This window comes from Ambystoma mexicanum, chromosome 11 (assembly GCF_040938575.1).
Source record: "Ambystoma mexicanum isolate Mex_15411 chromosome 11, UKY_AmexF1_1, whole genome shotgun sequence".
In the NCBI taxonomy this organism is placed as follows: domain Eukaryota; kingdom Metazoa; phylum Chordata; class Amphibia; order Caudata; family Ambystomatidae; genus Ambystoma; species Ambystoma mexicanum.
In genome coordinates this window covers 1,002,479,056-1,002,498,134 of record NC_090934.1, presented here as the reverse complement: position 1 = coordinate 1,002,498,134, position 19,079 = coordinate 1,002,479,056, and the positions used below count along the sequence as shown (strand labels likewise).

The 19,079-nt window shown below is 46.0% G+C and overlaps 1 protein-coding gene across 2 annotated transcripts in view; it reads right to left on the bottom strand.

Annotated features, from left to right (window-relative positions):
- The window catches only part of CTDSPL2 (CTD small phosphatase like 2), an 896,843-nt gene that overhangs the window by 444,544 nt on the left and 433,220 nt on the right, over positions 1-19,079 (bottom strand). For both annotated transcript variants that reach the window (XM_069624195.1, XM_069624196.1), the window contains one exon: positions 13,151-13,229. In XM_069624195.1, coding sequence (XP_069480296.1) covers positions 13,151-13,229 — 79 coding nt within the window. The remainder of the gene's footprint in view (positions 1-13,150; positions 13,230-19,079) is intronic.

Here is a 19,079-nt window from a genome sequence, read left to right as displayed (position 1 = left end):
ATTGGAGAGAATGCCCACAAGATATAACAGTTTCTGCTTAAGCACCATGGCAGCTACCCTCAAGCTTCTGGCAGTCAAGGTGCAGACGATTAGTAGAGAGTTGCTTGCATCTTGCAATGGGCAATGTGTTGCTCTGAACTAGCAAGAGATATAGGGCATTTCATCTTCAGTGCAAGCCAGATGTCCCAGTCCTTTGCACAACAGACTGTTACCATTGAAGGACAGGCATTTAAAGCAGTTTTTCCACACTCAAGTGGAGATTTCAGGGGAAGAGACTGGATTAATTTATTTTATTAACATGTATATAGCGCGCAACAGTCCAGAGGCATTGTGGGATGTATTGACCCACTCTGCTATTTTATGCGGCATCACTGATAGTTATGGTGCAAGTAACAGCAACAATGGCGGCAAAACCCTTGTGTGCGCCAATAACCTCCAAAACTGTGTTTAAACGCACAAAAAGATGGGTGCACAACCTGCCACCCATGGTGCATGCATAGTGGGTTAGAACACTGCAGAAAATGTGCCAGTGGGCTCCATGACCAGCAAACAGAGTGCAGAGAGAGAAGCAGCGTTTTGCAAATGAAAATCCAAAAACGTGCCTATAAATGACATTTGCTTTGTTGCTAAAAACTCCAAAATGCCTATACACAACACTTCAACATTCAAAATCTTGCTTGGCGCTAAAATTCATGTAATCTAATGAAGCATGGTGAATCTAGAAAGTCCTAAAGTGTAAAGAGCAAAACATTGTCTCAGACAAACTGTATTGTCTGTAAACTGACAGCTCCTGCCAAAATCTATGTGCAGTACACTAGGCTACCTGTGAATGTCAGATGAGCTCCTGATGAAACCTCAAAGTATCTAAACTAAAAGTCTACCAGATTAGCAAACATAAAAGGGATTGTTGCGAAAAGGAATACAGATCTCAGTTGTGTTTTTGATCCCACAGGTTTAAAGCTAAGAAAGCAATGTATTTATTTCTGATGCAACCAGTTTGGTTTCTGCTGGGTTTAAGAAATTGAGAATAAATTAACCTGGCTGAACTGCAAGGAGTGGAAAAACAGGTTTCTCCCAAGGGGAGGGAAATCCTCTCAGCAGAAACTCACTGGCAGATAATTGTGGGCTAGGCCAGACTTTTTTGAACAAAAAGAGAATGAACAATGGCAGATCCTCCAGCCCAGGAAATGGATGTGTGAAAGGGTTGTAAACTGCTCCTGGAAGGAATTCCCAAGGGAGGGGGCTACTCCTGGACTACAGGGAGAGACAAAGGGACAGACAGTTTGCTGTTAATGAACAATTTTTAGAGACTCAACTTGTTATTCAAAGTGGTGAAAAATATAAAAAGGTTGTTTAATTTTTAGCTGCAGGTTTTAAGAGGCGGTAGAACTGTGTAACATTCTGGACAGGAATGGTAATATATGTGGTTTTATGTGAACGGTATTAATGTTAGAATTGTGAAAATGTACACACATCCCTATGTTAAACACACATTTGTGAAAATTTGCAGAAAATTTGCAAAATGTGTTAATGGCCAAAAGGACAAAATTCTGTAGAAAGGTGAAACAAGATCCCACAGCTGTGGGATTTTGATGAACAGATGCTACATAAAATATGGAATCTTTGTGGGATGTGTAGAGGTGACCAATGTAGAAATATGTATTTAGGATAAAATCTGATTTTGACAACAGTGGCTGAGGAGAGGTTTCTAAGGACTAAGGCTAGACCATAAATCATCATCCGTCCTTGATCCAATCACTCAGATGCAAGGCGGAGATGAGGTCCTGATCGAATCCCAGTTCACAGGGGCAAGCTTAGCTAAGCCGGCCCATACACCCCTTTTGAGATGTCATTTGAAAGGATAAATAGAGACAGCTGACAACACAAACTCACTGATCGACTCACTTTCCTGATTCCGGCTAAGCACTTTGTTCCAGCATTCTACATCAAGCTTTAACATCCTTCCAGATCCAGATGCCAAGACTCTTGCCAAGCAGTAGAGAACTATTGACTTTCAGCAAGGCCTAAATCCTCAAACTTATTCTCACAACCCAGTGTAGCGCTGTGGTGTGGGAAGGCCTTCGGAACTAATATCCTGAAACTCTGGCTTTTTACCTCAAGGCTTGCCTGAGGAACTCGCTATCCAGCTGAGCTGAAATACTCAGAAAGAAGAAGGGCAGATCCTGTGCAAATCCGGTGACCGGCCTAGCGGATTCAGTCCCGTGCCTGATGTGCTGTCCTTCCTTATCAGACCCAATCCAGGACTAGAACCGACGGTCCAATTTAATAACTTATTCTGTAAGTATTAATAGTAAGAACAGTGACCCATAATATACCTGCATTGTATGATCCCAATCTCACACCCATCCCATGTTTAATTCAGAACCATAGTATTGCTAGAACTATCCTTGCGCTGACCTTTCATCGGTTTTACTAAACCCCAACGTTTTATGGATTTGATTAGGACCGTAATTCCCAAACCAAACGGAAACTAGAGTATCACACATGAATGGTTATGAGCGGCCGTGAATGACAGATTCCTGTGTGGCATTCTTTTTTGTAGTCCTTAACATAGTATAAGAAAACCCATCGGTCCGTTTTAAAACCGAATCTGTCTTCCATTCTCGCACCTATTTTGCAAAAACGCCTCTTACTAAAACCTAACTCCCTCCGTTTTTATGATAGAAGCGAAACTTCAACTCCTACTTGTACCTAATATCCTTAGCTATCCAAACAACCCTAAACAGCAGTGCGAAGGTGCAATTGGCCCGTTACAGCGAAAATCGCACAAGGAAAAGTTTGCCGCAATTTGACATTCTGAAAAAATTTACACTTGTGAATTTGCTTTAAATTATTTCCTACTTTAACTTTGAGATTTCCAATGTTTTCTTCTGACTAAATCATTGCTTATGATTGTTTGCATCTGTTCAAAGCGGCTCCCATAGAAATGTATCATAATTTAAGCATTTTTTACTACATTTGGTGTTTATGCTCAGTCAATTTCAAAGCCATACTGACAGTTGAAGTCAATTCCGTTTTTCTCTTGGGTTTGAAGGGGGAACGTGGGGGTGATAGTCTGTCCGATTTATGTTATTCCCGAGTACCTGCTCTCTCCTCACATCTATTTAATTGCCTATTGGTGGGTTGAGGGGTGTTGCAGACGGAACCTCTAGCCCCAGTGCTATCTATTCCAAACCAACCCAAAAGTATTCTCTTCTGTGCTGCATTCATTCTTGTGCTCATTACTTGATTCATAGTGCATTAAAGATAATATTCAGTGTTCTGTCACCCCATTGGCGATTGTTACCTATTAAAATATATTGTGATTTAAATTCTAAACACAAATATTTACCTTTGCAAACTAGCCAGATTCCTGGTTCAGTGTGACCGGGGGGGTCTCAGTAGAAGGGTGTGATATGAGTGGTATATCGTTCAGAATATTGATTTATAGATGAAAATAAATAAGGGTTTCATTTGTGCACTACATGCTGGGTGTGGCTTGGGTGTGTGCCAGACTGAAATCACTTACAGCATTGTGGTGCTGTTACAGGAAAGCATAGTTACATAGGACAGATTTCATATACATTTTAAGATGCCGATTTACAAAAGATACAATCAATATTTACAATACAGAGCACAGGTTGGGGGTTTGGGGGGGCATAGGATGGAGAGGAATCAGTTGAAGAGGGCAGTTTTGAGCATTTTCCAAAAGGCTGGGAGGGAAGTCTCAGTTTGGAGGGTGTTGGGTAAGAGATTCCAAAGTTTAGGGGCAATGTGTGGGAAGTCGATCCTGTGTCAGATAGGTAGGGGGGCTGTTAGAGTTAAGCAGCTTTGCCCAAGTCTTGAACATTATTAATCCCCTTAATGGAAGTCAGTGAGCTGCTCTCCTACCTTGCGCTATATAATCTCTTTTGGGGATACTTAATGCTGCTCCAAGAGCATTGTTTTGTATGACTTGGAGTCTATTAATGTTTTTTGTTAAGGTGCCCGCCAGAAGGGAATTGCAATAATCTAATTTTGCCCCAATGGTGGCTCTAGCTATCGAGAGACAGTTTGGTTTGGATAGGAAGGGTTTCACTGCATTTATGAGCTTGGTGGTGTGGGCGGAGGCAGAGACAATAGCGCTAACCTTTCGCGTCATGGATAGGGTCGAGTCTAAGTAGACCCCTAAGGTCTAAACGGAGGAGGCGACCGGGATGATGGAATTGTCAATAGTGAAATTGCCATATTGATTACCAAGTCTGGAAAGCGTGGCTTTGGAGCCAAGTACAAGGATCTCTGTCTTATCTCCATTGAGACATAACCTATTAGTCGCCATCCAGGCTTGGATGGTGCAGATGGAGGGCTGCAGCGTCTTGGTCATAGGATCCTGAGAGGGGTACGAGTACCTGGGTATCATCGGCATAATTTGTATAAGCTATACTGAGGGCATCCAGTTTGTCGAAGAGTGGCTTCGTGAACAGGTTGTAGATAGTGGGCGCTGTGCAGGAGCCCTGAAGGACTCTGCAGTACATGGTGGTGGGAGCTGCACTTGCCTGGTTGGAGAAAACCTTCATGGCTCTGCCTTCAAGGCATCTTTGGAGAATTGTGCGTCATGAGTGAGGATCAGATCTTATGGTCTACAAGATCGTAAGCAGCCGAGAGGTCAGGCAGTAGGTGGAGAGCTAGCTTACCTTTGTCCATGATGGCTGTTCTACTAGGGCAGTTTCTGTGCCATGGCTTTTGCAGAATCCCAATTGTCTTTTTCCGAGGATGAAGTTGGATTCGAGAAAGTGTTAAATCTGGTTTGGGCTATCTCATCCTTGGCAACAGGGAGATAATCCAAAGGACGAAATACCTCGCCCTTGGCACTTAAGGGGTTAAAGAGAGGGCACACCCAGGCTTCTTTAGGCTAGATGGGACCGTGCCTATTTTGAATGAAGTGTTGATGAACGCAGTTAGGTGGGGTGCTAAGGGGTCAGCACATTCTTTAATGATGGTGGGTGGGCAAATGTCTCCTTTGCACATTGATGGTTTAAGGTGTTGGAGGAGGTTAATTACTTCTAGTTCTGTGACTTCTTGGAAGGAGAAAAGCAGGTTATTGGAGCTCCTAGGAGCAGGACCTAGCAGAGGAGGCAGGTCATGGTTAGGTAAGGCTTTGCTATGAGCCTCCATTTATTCTTGGAGTAGATCCATTTTACTGAGTAATGCTGTCTGTATACTGGAGCACCAGGCTTCATCTTTAATGATCTCATCCGGGCCAGTGGAGGGAGCAAGGAGTTCATTGATAGTGAAAATGTCCTTCGTTTGAGAGTTACCATTGGTGATCCGTGAGTTGAAGGCCTTAGATTTGGCTTTAGTGATCGCTTCTTTATATTGGGAGGATCTCTTTTTGAAAGTTTCGTTGGCGGTTGGGTTAGCTTGCCATTTATGTAATGCCTCTCGTTTGCTAGTGTTTAGGGCCTGTAATTCCTCTGAAAACCATGCGTTTGCGTGCATCAATGTTTTTTTTACATTCAATTGGGGCTAGATCGTCGATAGCTTTGGGGAGGGTGTCAGCGAAAATATTGGCTAGTGCGCTGGGGCCATTAGAAAACAGGGGCCCAAGTTCAGGGACTTTCAGGAAGTGAGAGGTTATTTTTATTTGGAGCTTATTAGCTGCGCTGGGGGAGCATAGGTGAGTTGTAGTATCTGGAGCTGTGGGAATGGTCAACTGGATACACTGCGGATCAATTCATGGGTAGGCAGAGTTGGAGCCGACGCTTGAACAGCAGTTGTGATCGGCTACCCAATCAAGGGTGCAGCCTTTGGCACAAGTCGGATTGGTGACTGTGAAACCCATATCCTTGAGTTTTTTTTAGCCAAAGCTGCTGCGGGTTGATCTTTGGGGTAGTTGAGACCTAGATTCACATCACCGATTTGGTCTGTTGGCTCGGCTCGATCACATGGAAGTTTGGAACGGCAGAGCGATATTCGGATCCGCACCAGACCTCAGAGTTGGATGCCAGCAGGAAGCATGCTGCGGGACCATTTCCACAGGGGACGGGGGAATGGTCCCCTCAGGAGCTGGAGTCGAACAAGAATTGTCTGGAACTGGTGGCAGGGTCCTTCGCAATTTGGTCCTTCACTAAGGGCAGGGCATGCTACTGTAGCCTGCTCAAGATGGATAATGTCTCTGCAGTGAGGTAGATAAATCACATCAGGGGCATGAGATCCAGGCTTCCGGCAGTGCAGGGGACTTCTGGCACTACTGCCTGGACAATCACATCTCAGTGACAGCAGACATCTCCCGTGTCCAGCGACTACAGTAGTGAACTGGAACTCTGACTACAGAGACTAAAAGCTGGACCGGAGCATTTTTCTGAAGCTCCAGAGTTGCTGGGGGCAGTTTCACACTGGGCTCTTCGCCTCATGGCTCAATGCCCAGCTGCCAGTGTTTTTCAGCTGAGGTGGAACCCAGCGGCAAAGGCCTCCGAGGTATTTCTCCAGCCTTTGTGGAAAAGCATGGTTTGCTCCTGCTGCCAGTTGGTGCGCTCCGCTGGATTCCCAGTAAAAACTTGTTGGCAGCAGGCAGAAGCGGTTCTGGTAGTCACTTGCAATGCAAGCTTGGTTTCCAGCTCTTCTGGAACTTTCTTCGGATTCTCCAATCAGTGTAGCCCACGGTCCCCTTCCGACAGATCCGCAAGGAGCCCTACACCCACGGATCACCACGCAAGCTCTGAACTCTATGGCCTGGAGAATTTCCGGGCATGTCAGAGGATCTGTCCTTTTGGCAAAAGCAGTCAGCCTTAAAAACAGCTGGGCTCCTCCCACATCAACGCATTACACAAACGCATGGACGATTTGGTCCCAATTGTGCCTGGAATGGAACAGAACATAAATCCTGTTTCAAGCCTCTAGGTGCAGTTCACCATTTTCTAGCATTCCTCGCTGAAAGCAAGGTGGACAGGACGATTGATGCCTAGAGGTCAGCCATTTCACATAGGGCAAGATTTGGTGGATGTCCTCCCCATCAGGGGGCCTCGCTTTGTGTGGCATGTTGAAGTCTGCTGCCAGCACATTATGTGGTCCTGCGAAACATTAAAGTGGTTGTGAAGACCTAATGGCCACAGAATGCTGACCTTTCTCAAATGACTATCCTATGTAGCCTACTCACCTTCAGGAGTGTGTTGAATGGGAACTGGATCTGGCAGGCAGAGTACTCTGCATACAGTGTGGTATTTTACCTTTCCAGGCATACTAAATGTGGATCCAAGCTGATTTCCTACAGCCTTTCCAAATCATCAAGTTCTGCCGTACGTTGCCTGAAAGCATACGAAAAAGCCACCAGAACCTCCAGTCAAATTCCAGAGGGCAACTGCTTATTGCTATTTGTTAGGCGAGATTGTATGCACTACCCTGTGGGAGACTGCACCAGCCTGGTCCTCTTGGCAATAGTTAACCCAACCTTTGGTATAAGCATGTACTTTACAAGTTGGTAGAGTGACTGATCAGCCAGGCTCATCTCAAGAGGGGTCAGTGTGAGCTGTAGGGTTGTAACAGTTTCACAGTGTCAATTAGGGATGTAACGGTATTACGGTATACCGTTAAAGATACCGTGAACCACTTAATTGAACAATCATAACCGTCACATTGTTTATACCGGTATACCGTTCATACCGCTAAGTGTGCTTTTCAATCTGATTTGGAAAGGCTGCAGTAAGCAAGTGCTGCGCAGTCTTGTTCTTGCACTGTTGGATGTGCCGTCTGCCAAGTAGTTTCAGTTGGAGCAGTTTTTAATGCCATTCCATAAACCACACGTGCCTGACACAAAATCAATATGTTAGCAATAGGAAGAATAAATACAGTGCCAAGAAGGGAAAGGGTTTACTTTGGGTTGGCGGCTTTGGGGTTTATATATTTATAATGGATAATGTTAAACATATGACAATGGGGGATTTCCCTGGTTCCATCATTGAATTTACATATAAGTCACTGTGAAATGTACTCATCTCTGTGGGAATTCCCTGCTGCCATTCAAAAGGGTAACATGTCCGCGATTTCTGAACACCTTTTGGCCCGCAAGTAAACTAAAGGCTGTAACGTAAAGAGAGTGCGTGTGTGTGTCTATGCGCACAAGCGTATACTACCATCAGACTCCATTGATCTGTGGCATGCAGGTTATCAAGATGGCCACATGTTCATCTTCACCAGTAGCCAGTGGGGGAGCTAAAAGCCTAAATGACCACTTAAGAAAAGCTATTAAGTATGCTTTGCCAGTCGCAGCAGGACTCTTCTCCCCCTCCCCCCGCCCTCCTCCTCCTCACCACACGTGTGTGTGTGTTTGGTGGAAGCAAGGGGTGGCATTTCAGTGGAAAGTATGTTGAAAAGCCCAATTCTGGCCCTGGGGGCCTGCTTTTCTTTGTGATAAATCTGACAATTTGGTTCACTCCACCTGCTATACCGCGATAACCATGATATACCGTCATTTGGCAAGAAGGTTATTGTACCGTCATAAAACTAATACCGTGACACCCCTAGTGTCAATTAAACAAATAAGTGTTTAATCAAGAAACCTTGATTGTAAGAGTTTATTTGGATAACAGTAAGCTTCAATAAGCCTTCTTAGAAGGGAGCAATATATGCAACAAAAAATATACTTCTAAAATACACTAAGTTTAAATAAATCAGTAGATACCCATTTGGGATGGCACACAGACTTCCTACACCCTGAGGTGACATAACTGACACTGGACATTTATCCATCTGTCACATTTAGAGCAATAATGAGCTTGGTGTCAAAAGTAAAAGGTTTAGGGAATAAAACAATGGTTACCAAATATTCTTAAGCAGGTAAGTACTTTTGAACCCCCAATGCAAATTAAATTAACTCCTTCCCAGCTACACAAGTTATAGAACATGTGCCTTTTGCTGAGGGATAGTTAAAGCACCAAGTCAGAGGTTAGAAGAGCCTTTCAGGGAAAACAGACAGCCAATGTCAATTGAAGTCTAGGGGAGCTGAAGCACTTCTTGAAGGTAAGTAAAAAGTTGTGCACAATGTTTTAAAAGTCATTGTAGAACATGAAATCACTTTTGGGCCACGAGCTGGGAGGCTTGCGAGGGGCAAAGCTGCGAGCAACTCTGCAAGAGCAACCAAGACAAGTCTCAACTGAGAGCTAGCAAGGCTACACAACAAGAGTTAAGTAACCCCTTAGTTTACAGTACCTTAGGTCTGAAGAAATTGGTTCCAGCTGGCTTGTTGCAGTATGGCAGATCCAGTTCCTGGGCCTCAGTCATGGGGACAAGAGGGAGGACGTCTGGGGACTCCTGCACTACGAATTGAAGGTCAGTGGCAGCAAGATTCTTGTGAACAGCACCAACATGGTTCTCAGACACCTAGACTTTCCACGCATCTGGGGTTCATCACTCTGAGGTGGCTCAGGCTTGGTCAGTCCTGCTTCATGCGAGTCCGGAGGATCTTCCTGGAGCTCGGGTCCGACTTCAAGACGACACACTCAACTCTGGTGCTCCTCTCCCTGGCAATCGGTTCCTGCAGCAGCAATGAAAGTAAAGCCCCCTCCGCGAGGATTTCCAGATGAGCTTGTCTTGGGGTCGATTGGTCCCACCAAACCAATGGGAGAAGTCGTCCTTTGCAGGGATTCGCTAGTTTAGGCGAATTCGGAGCTTCAGCACTGCAGAAGGGCTTCACCGGGTAAACCAACGGTCCAGGAGTTGCAGCAGGCGTCTCTTCAAAGTTCTTCGGATTCCTTCGTCCAGTGGTGGACTGCCTTCCAAGCAAAAGATGTTGCCTTTTATGCAGGTTTCTCCCATTCATTCACAGCTTAGCTGTCACTCACACAGCAGAGTGGCTGTCTTTCAAGGACAGGCAGCGAGCCAATCACCTTTGGGTACATTCCTGTAGCCAAGGGGATTAAGCACAGGGAGTTTCGGGCACCTCCCTCACTTCCTGCCCCTGCCAGACACGCCGGAGCCAGAGGTGGGCTTCACCAGTGAATACCACCAAAGACAAAATTAACAAAGGTACCAAACCTGGTTTGGCACGCAGAGTAAATCTCAAGAAGGACCTTTCCAACAAGAAATGGCGAAAAGACGGCCAGGGCCATTTTGACAAAATGGGCACAATGGGTGCTTTACAGCAGCTGCTGCAATTGCAGCCCACGGAAAAAACAGTACGAAAAAGTAAACCACTGCCACCAGCCATTAATTGTAGAAAGGGTAACAAAAGTTACATAAGAAACTAAGGGGATAATAAGTAACCCCTCCAGCACCCTATGGCAAGATGGTGTGTGCTGGGTCTAGAAAGTTACAAATGCAAGTAAAGTTAATTTCACTTCACTGCTCTTGGAAACAGTAGTTTAACCAAGAGAAGGTATTTAAACCTTTGTGACGTCTGAAAGACTTCCCTGTGCCACTGCACTAAAGGTGCTGTGTGTCAATGTAAAAAGACGTACCCCCGCCTCTCGCACACAGGTGTTGCATGTTTTGCTTGATTTTTACCCTTCTCCTCCCCCCCCCCCCCCCAACCCCCTTCCAACCTACTTTTGCAGGAGTGTCCCGATACATTCTTGTTTCACCATCACAGTCTTGGGGCCAATGTTGGATTTGACTTTTATGGACTTAATTGATTAATGGTGTGTCACCTGTTCTCAACTCTCAACATGGACTTCCTTTGCATCTTTTACTCATGGTGGCCATGAATCATGCTGTTCCCATCTTCATCTTGTATCCTGGCTTGCCACATTGTGTTACTACTGACTTCTGCTGTATTCACTCTCCCTCTTGCTTCTCTACTCTTTGACTGCTTACTCGCTTCTCTCCTCTCCCTTTTCCTCTATGCACTTACTCTATCAGAATTGTCCCTGGACCTAGTATGATATCAACTTCATCTGTCACCACCCCCATTCTCCCCCCCCCCCCCCCCTTACTTGTTTTGTCACCCCCAGCACTATCTGAAATGTCGGCAGGCCCAGTACGATAGTTAATTTCACATCCTTAGTGATCATGGCCTGTAAGCAAGTCACTCTATTTTCCCTTGTTCCCGCCCTTACCTTGAAGCGCTTTGAAACACATTGTGTATAGGCGCTATATAGGTTTCGGACAAAAAGACCAAATCCAAATGACCTAACCAAGAGTCCGAAAGAAGGTACCACCAAATGTTCGACCTAAAAAGGTAATCTTTTGGTTGGGTAGGTCATCTGGATTCAGTCTAGGGCTGCGGAGGTGTCCCCTGCCACCCTAGCTCACTATACAGTAAAGAATAAAAAAAGAAAAAAGTAAAGGGCCCTGTAGCGCCAGTTCCCGATCATGAAAGGGAACAGGTGTTGCAGGGACAGAGCGAGACAGAAAGCAAGGTAAGTAGAGGGTGGAGTAGGGGTGTGGGTTTGGTTAACTAATGTTCAGGGGAGAAAAGACTGAAGATTATTTCTAAAAAATAATCTTCAGTCTTTTCTCCCACGAACATTTCTGACTCTGTAAATCAACCCCAAATCGTTCTCATCTGTTGAAAAATGCTACGCATGCATATTCTAGATTGTAGTTTAGATGGCTTTTCTCCAGTTTTGCTGGGGCTCGAGGCGCTGGTCCTTCCCAATTTTTCATCCCCATTATTTCAAAGCATAGATTAAATCTACCAGAGCAACTGTCGTGGTTTGCATTAGAGACAGCCACAAAAGTGGAAGATGCAGGAGAGGGTGTTTAAAGGGTTGGCAGCTGTTGATAGGTGCGAAGGAGTCAGCTAGTTTACAGAGTTGGCATAAAGTTACCAGAGTTTCCTAAGACATGCTGGTTATGTTTTAGTGTCAGAAGCTTTCAAAGTTTGAGGATTTCGTAAAGTCCTTTTTGCTTAAATCTAGCTGCTTGAGATTCATTAAAGAAAGATAAATATAATGCTCGCTTCTGTGTCTAACAGAATCAAAACTTCCCTGTAAGGTATTCTAGAAAATCTTCATTCATTGATCAGGAGCATATTGATGGGGGTGACCTAAAACACAGGCACTAATCGTTTTTTGTTAACTAGACGGCTACAGGTAGGCCACTGGGTGGTTGCTGTGGCTACATTGCTAAAAGGTTTGCAAAGTGTACCAGCGGCTTCAGGAAGTGGCTAAGTAATACATTCCAAGTGTGCAGGACTCCGACACACGATAGAAGCATGGCAGGCATCATTTTCTGCTTGGGGTAGTCTCTTCATGTCCTATCTTACCGAGTGACGTTCACATTACCCTCTTTTCACCCCGAACAGTCTGTGGAAATGCTATGTGAAAGCTACCCAATGCAGCGACTACAGGTTCAATTGAAATATGATGCTTTCCTGGATGGGGTTTTTAAGGTGTACCTCGATATGGCAAATTGAGCAAGTCATTGATAGTGCAGCCACAATGTGGATTACTCCCCCCCCCCCCCCCCCCAAGAGGCACCATCCCATATCACATCTTGTATGGTGATATTGGGGCTCCAATTGATACTGAGTGGGTTAATATTTGTATCCAAACATGGAAAGTCTCAATGAACTGCAAGCAGACTTCTACCATTTACAATTCAAAAGCCTACTAAAAGCACAAGTTAGTACACCAGACCCTATTGCTCCCGGCACTGGTCCCGTCTGAAAGTTCGATGAGGCAGACTTCCTACGGTGTGGTCCTGTCCATCAGTGGTAGCCAAATTGATAGGAATAACAAACTTTTGAGTAACATACACTTAAATTGATTTCCATTTCTCCTCCGCTGTGCAGCAGATGGTACAATTACTTAATTTCTAATACACTATGTGTATAGATAACTGCTTTCACACGTTGCTTCACCTAGGGACTTGCTGGTCTGTTTTTAACACTTATCTCCGAAAATATGAGCCCCCTTTCCTACCCATGAGATTAAGAACATCCCTATTTATAATAGAGTATTTACTGAAACTAGCTATGCACTTTCTCTAGTTGTTGCTTATGTCAAACTGACAAGTTTTAGATATGTATCGCAAACACTGACAGTAGCATGTATACTTGATAAGGATAAGAAGTTTGGTTGATTTAATAAAAATGTTTCACAGGAAGCTTAAACAAACTTCGTGTACCCCAATCAGGTATTCTGAAAATAGGCAAAACAAAGAGCATCAAATAAGCGAAATAAAACAGTCAAACCACTAGTGTTAGAGATCAGTAAGAAAAAGGAAATACACTCACGGGTCAAACACCTCCCAGTCCTCCTCATAGGTAGCCTCGGCATGTGTCGAGGAGTATCCGCTGTCTGGAGATACTGGCGCTACAACAGGAAAGGTTGGATTTCAGTGATCAAAACAGGAATTAGAACTAAGTCCATTCAATAGATTTGCTTCAACAGGAACAGGGGATTCATTTCAACTTTGTCCAGATGGATTTTCAGAATCATCACTAAGGGAGGATTCTGAGAGGACACCCTATTAGTGAACAGGGAACGGACACGGATCTAGACAAATTCAAGACGTAGACTTCAGGAGATTTGGGGGTGGTGTAGTGGTACAATGAGGCACTCAATCAAATTAGAACTGTATACCAACACTCTTAGGTCTAAAGACACCAAGCAATGAAAATCACAGGGAAGTAATCAAACTAAAATCAATACTACAACAATATGAGAATGCATTACTTACCGTAAAAGCATTTCTGATGGTTGTATCTGCTTAGATTCACATGCTGTGCATAGGTCCGACATCCAGTGGTCACTGCGGAGTATTGCATTTTGTTTTTCGTATATTCAAAAACCAATGTAAAACTATAAAAGCAATGGAAAAAATGTGCCCTAACTTAGAAAATAAAGCCCCCAATACCTACATGTTATCCTGCTCAAGTGATTAGATCTAGTGCCCTTAAGAGAAGTACCAAAAAGGTACCTTTCTCTGGAAGTAAGTCGTCCACAGTGAATATGGCAAAACCAACAGGCGAGTAAAATGTTCCAGCGATGAAGAAACAAAGGCATGTTCAAAAGATTGGGGCCCATAACCAATCCTGCCACTCTAAGGGAAGCCTAGGAAAGGCTTCCTTGACGAGTACAAAAGGTAAAGTACTTTTTGCCTGTACAGCTTCATGATGGAGGGGTGGAAACAGGCATGCAAGCCATGCCCTCATCACAATTTCACTAGAAAGCATCCCTAGAATTCTTAGACTTGATGGGCCCCATTCTTTTGTTGGTTCCGTTTCAGGGGAGCCAGAAGCAGCAGGTAGTAGTTGTGTTTGTGTAGGGTCCAGCTAGGCAACAGTTCCAAGCGCTGATGTGAATGTTCCTGAACAGTTGGACAACCCAGGCACCCCGATATGTAGACGGGTCACAATGACAGGAGACGACCACCCACAAATGACGATGTAATCAGGCAGCCTCAAGAAACAGAGCAGCGTAGGTTGTGTCAATGACTCACATGGTGAAGATGAAGAAACTGCCTAAAAAGGTTCCACTGAGACGGAAAGCAGCAGCTGCTGGACTATTCCTATGCCACATTCTAGGGGTCTGCAAAGTTCCAGGTCAAAGCTTAGGGCTAATGCACCGATGGCTTGGCTGGCACTTTTCAGTCCACAAGATGGTTACAGGACACATTTCCAAAGAGTCCAAGAAGGAAGATAGTCTTGCAGAGGTACAGACTGTTTGGTCCAACCCCGGACTAGGGTCCTCAGATTGATCCAGATCATGGCTTCAAAAGGACTTAGTTGCCGAAATCCAGCATTTTCTCCAGCTGTCTTCCTCTGGCCTCCAGGGGGCTGCAACTCTTTAAACTGGTCTTCGCTGCAAAAAAGCTCGAGGACTCCTGAATTTGCACCACAGTTGCCCCTGCCCTAATGTTAAAGGTTTTTGCAGTTTGAATAGTGCAGGATTGTCAAATAACAGACAGCCCCTTGTACCCCACCCTGGAAAGTCTTAACCCCACATCTGGACCGATACTCAACACCACTGCTTTGATGGGTAATCTTGAGGTTGCCAACAAAAGGGGTTACCTTGTATGGCATTTCCTGACCCGAGAGCGCAGGAAGGTGACCCAAGGACAGCGAAAAAGGAACAAGTTACGTACATGTAACTGTTCTCCAGCATGTGTGACATGGATTCACATGCTCATGAACATTCCCCGTCAGGCTGGGAATCCTTGGTAAAGACAAAAATCAGTCTGTTTCATTTCTGAACTGCCTTTCTCTTATCAACCAATCACTGAACTCTGGGTCATACTGCCCCCAGCCAATGACAGCCCTCTACCTAAGCCCCTCCTCTGGCAGCCATCTTCAGATTTGTTAGCAAGTGCAGTGGCAGTAGGACCAAGAGAAGAGCCGCAGACGGGTAGGCGGAAGGGTTCACATGTGAATCCATGCCAGACCCATGCTGGAGATCAAGTGTTACAGGCAAGTAACATTCCTTCTCCAGCATGGGGTTTGGCATGGATTCACATGCTCATGAATGAAGAATACATAGTAGTACACACATGCACAACCACGGGAGGTGGCAAGGCTCAACATAAGCATCTCTTACCTCCTCACTAGGCTCACCTTCAAACCAACAGGTTGCGCGCAGGACTGCTTGGCCGACTCTGGACTTCTCCGTCCGGCAGATGAACTTTAATGGAGGCATGGGCCAGTCCTGCATTGGCCAACGACCGCAAATACGTCAGCACCTGCAGAGCCATAACTCGTAGACGGTCCATTTTCTGTGTACGGCACCAAACCGCGAACGTCTTCCAATTATGTCCGTAGCATTTAAGAGTAGACAACGCTCTGGCATTGGCAAGTACCTCCTTGCAGTCCGCTGGAAGATCCTAACCCCCAAACTCTAATGCTGCTAGAGCTAGGCTCTCAGGTTCAGCGATCCTGGGTCGTGGTGCAGATTTGCAGCTCCTTGCCTGGCGAGAATATCTGCGACCACCGGAGGCTTGACTAGAGGGGACACACATGTCAAGAAGGTCCAGGTACCTCATCTGCCTCGGCCACACCGGTGCGACGAGGATCATCTTGCACTGGGACTGTGAGTTGATCGACTAGTCGAAAGCAACGGCAATGGAGGGAACGCATACAGAAACAGGTTGTCCCAAGGGAATGAGAATGCTCCCCGGCTGGGTAAACCTGCTGGCGAACATCCGGCACTTGGTGTTAGTCGCTGTCGCAAATAGATCAATCTGGGGATTGCCCCATCTAAGGAACAAGTGATTCAGTTGGTCCTGCCGACGCTCCCTCTCAAGGCAAGAGTGCAGCTCCCTGCTGAGTGTCAGCGACAGTGTTCTTCACTCCTGCCAGTTCAATTGGGATGACGGCCCAATGCCATAGGTCCTGCGCTTCTCTGGAGAGCAGCGGGCATCTGGTGCCCCCCTGCTTCCTAATGTAAAACATTGTGGTATTGTCTGCGAAGACCCGCACCACCTTGCCCTTGAGGGACGGAAGGAAAGACTTGAGGGTCCAAAACACTGCCTGCAGCACCAGCACATTGATGTGCAACATTTTCTCCTCCGCTAGCCACAGGTCTCTTGCGTTTAGACTTCTGGTGTTAGCTCCCCATAGTTCCAGGGAGGCGTCCGTCGTGACGGTCTTTGGGTGCAGTGGGGTCAGGAAATCTGTGCCTCTGGACAGATGTGTGAAAACCCCCACCACTGTATCGCTCGACTGAAAGGCACGTTGAATGTGATCTTGTCCTCGAGGTTTCTAGACACTTGTACCCAACGGGCGAACTCCTGTAGGGGACGCATCCGTAGCCTGCAAAGCCGAATTATGCATGACAGCATGCCAAGCAGAGACTTGATGGACCTTGCCATGGCGATCTTCAGGGCCAACAGCTGTTGTACCTTGCCCAAGATGGCCACTATCCTCGCCGGAGACGCCAGGCATGCTACTGTGTTGAGTCGGGACCCCAGAAACAGCGTGTCCTGCAATGGAGTCAAGCAGGACTTTGCATAGTTCACTGAGAAGCCCAGATCCGTCAGTAGGCGAACTGTCTTTGCTGTGTGGTCGACGGCGATCTCCTTCAAACTGGCCCGGATGAGCCAGTCGTCCAGATAAGGGTAGACGTGAATCCCCTGCAGTCGCAGCTGCACCGCCACTGGCGCCAGGCACTTTAAGAACCTTGGCGCTGACTTCAGCCCGAAGAGAAGGGCCTTGAATTGGTAGTGCTTCCCTTGCACCACGAAACGCAGGAACTTGCAGTTCCCATTGATGTGGAAGTACGCATCCGCTTAGTCCAGTGACTACAGGAAGTCCCGCTCTGCCAGCTGCACCGAGCATGTGAAGAGTGACGATCTGGAATTTTTTGGGAGATGTAGTGGTTTAGTCGAGGAAGGTCGAGAATGGACCTCCGGTCTTCTATTTGACGAGGAAGTACCTTGAGTACACTCCGGCGCCCCTTTGGGACAAACTATTGCGCCTTTCCATAGCCTGGCCCGCACCTCCAGCAGCAGCTGAGGGATGTGGTTTTCCTGCCAGGCAACCAGTGGTATTCAGGGACACTTGCTTTAAAATTCTAGGGTGTGTCCGTGGGTGAGGGTGTCCAGTACCAACAGTTGGTGGAGATGGTCTTCCACACGCTGACAAAGTTCGCCAGCCGGCCTCCCACTGAGGTGCACGGGTGGGGGCTCGACGCCATGGCCGGTTCAATTCTGCTTGGACGTCGAAGGGCAGACCCTGGCGACAACATCCTCCTCCGAAGGCCTCGGCACAGCCCCTGTTGGTTTCCTGGGCCACAGAGCGCTAGGGTTGGCAGTAAGAAGCAGAGCCCCCCACCGAAACTATTGGAGGAACCTTAGAACTTGATGCCGAGAGCCGAAATGACGGCCTCAGTTATTGAAGAGTACCCAAGGCCAGCGCGGTCTCAGTCTTCATGGCTTGCAGAGACTAATCCACATCCTTCCCGAACATATTGTCCCATATGAAATCTAATCCCACCCAATAACTAGACTTCTGGGTGATTGACCAATATGATCCTCTATGTAGATCAGATAGCCTTGAATTGGAATTCCTTATAGATATGGTTGGGATGAAAACACTCATATTGCATCACCAATGGTTACAAATTATTTAGTGCCACCTTTTAGAATGAGCTGGACCTGTATTTTTGATATGTTTATTATCACAATTATAACTGGACATCTGTTAACTAGCAGGTGCTTGTGTGTATTTATTAACATGGATTCCAATGCACGTTAAAGTGCTAGAGGAACAGCAAGAGGCTATGCCATGTTTTGCTTGGGAATGAATAGCTGCTAAATGCAGCTTGGGATTTTCCAAAATGGTGCTCACTTTCCAGGAAACCCCTGCATGCTACTGGCCTGCACCGTGTCCAGCTGCAGTCGAGAGCGCAGGAAGGAGGGACGCCGAAAAAGCATTGAGGTAAGCCTCTTCAAACATGTGCATTTGCGGCCAGGATTTGATGCATTTCTGCTTCAAGCAACGTTACCGTACTGCAATTAATGTAGTGTTCATTTTTGTATTAGTTACCGACTTTGGCCACCATCTGTTTTTGCTTCAGCAGCATTGTCACTGCATTGGAGCAGCTCTGAATTTTGGTTGCAGGTATGCTTTTCACAAACTCAGTGGAGATTGTAGACAGGAGAACAAAACCAGTCGATATTCTTGGTGGTTTACTTTTACAGATGTGTGTTCTCAGCTACGACTGTACATGGTCCTCATTTAGCTTGCCTATTCAAGGTATAGTGATTTGTGTTTTCTTAACCCACTTCTATCAGATAAATACCATCTTTCGATCAGCAACAGTTTTTGTCATTAGTTTGGCTGGTTTTAGGCTTGGTACCATTGCCTTAGTTGCGGGTATCTACCACCCCACAAGCAGATTTAATTACAATTCATGCCGGTCCCACCGCTCCTCTCACTGGGAGCTTTTGGATCCTTCGGTATAAATAGGGTTGCTACTGCTAATGGTCACAATCCAACTGGGCTTTCAAAGTCATGGCTTGTCTAGTTCTAGCACCCGCTCTTTGGACTAGCTTATTCAGATCACACTAAGCATGCTGATGCATCGTCACCTGGTGGGAAGGGCAAGGGCTCACCATTGTAACTATTACATGCCAACAGGCAATTCGTATGGTGGTTTCATCACATGCAGAATTCATTGCATTTTTTCTGTTTCTCCCCCCCCCCCCCACCCCCAACCCCTCCACAC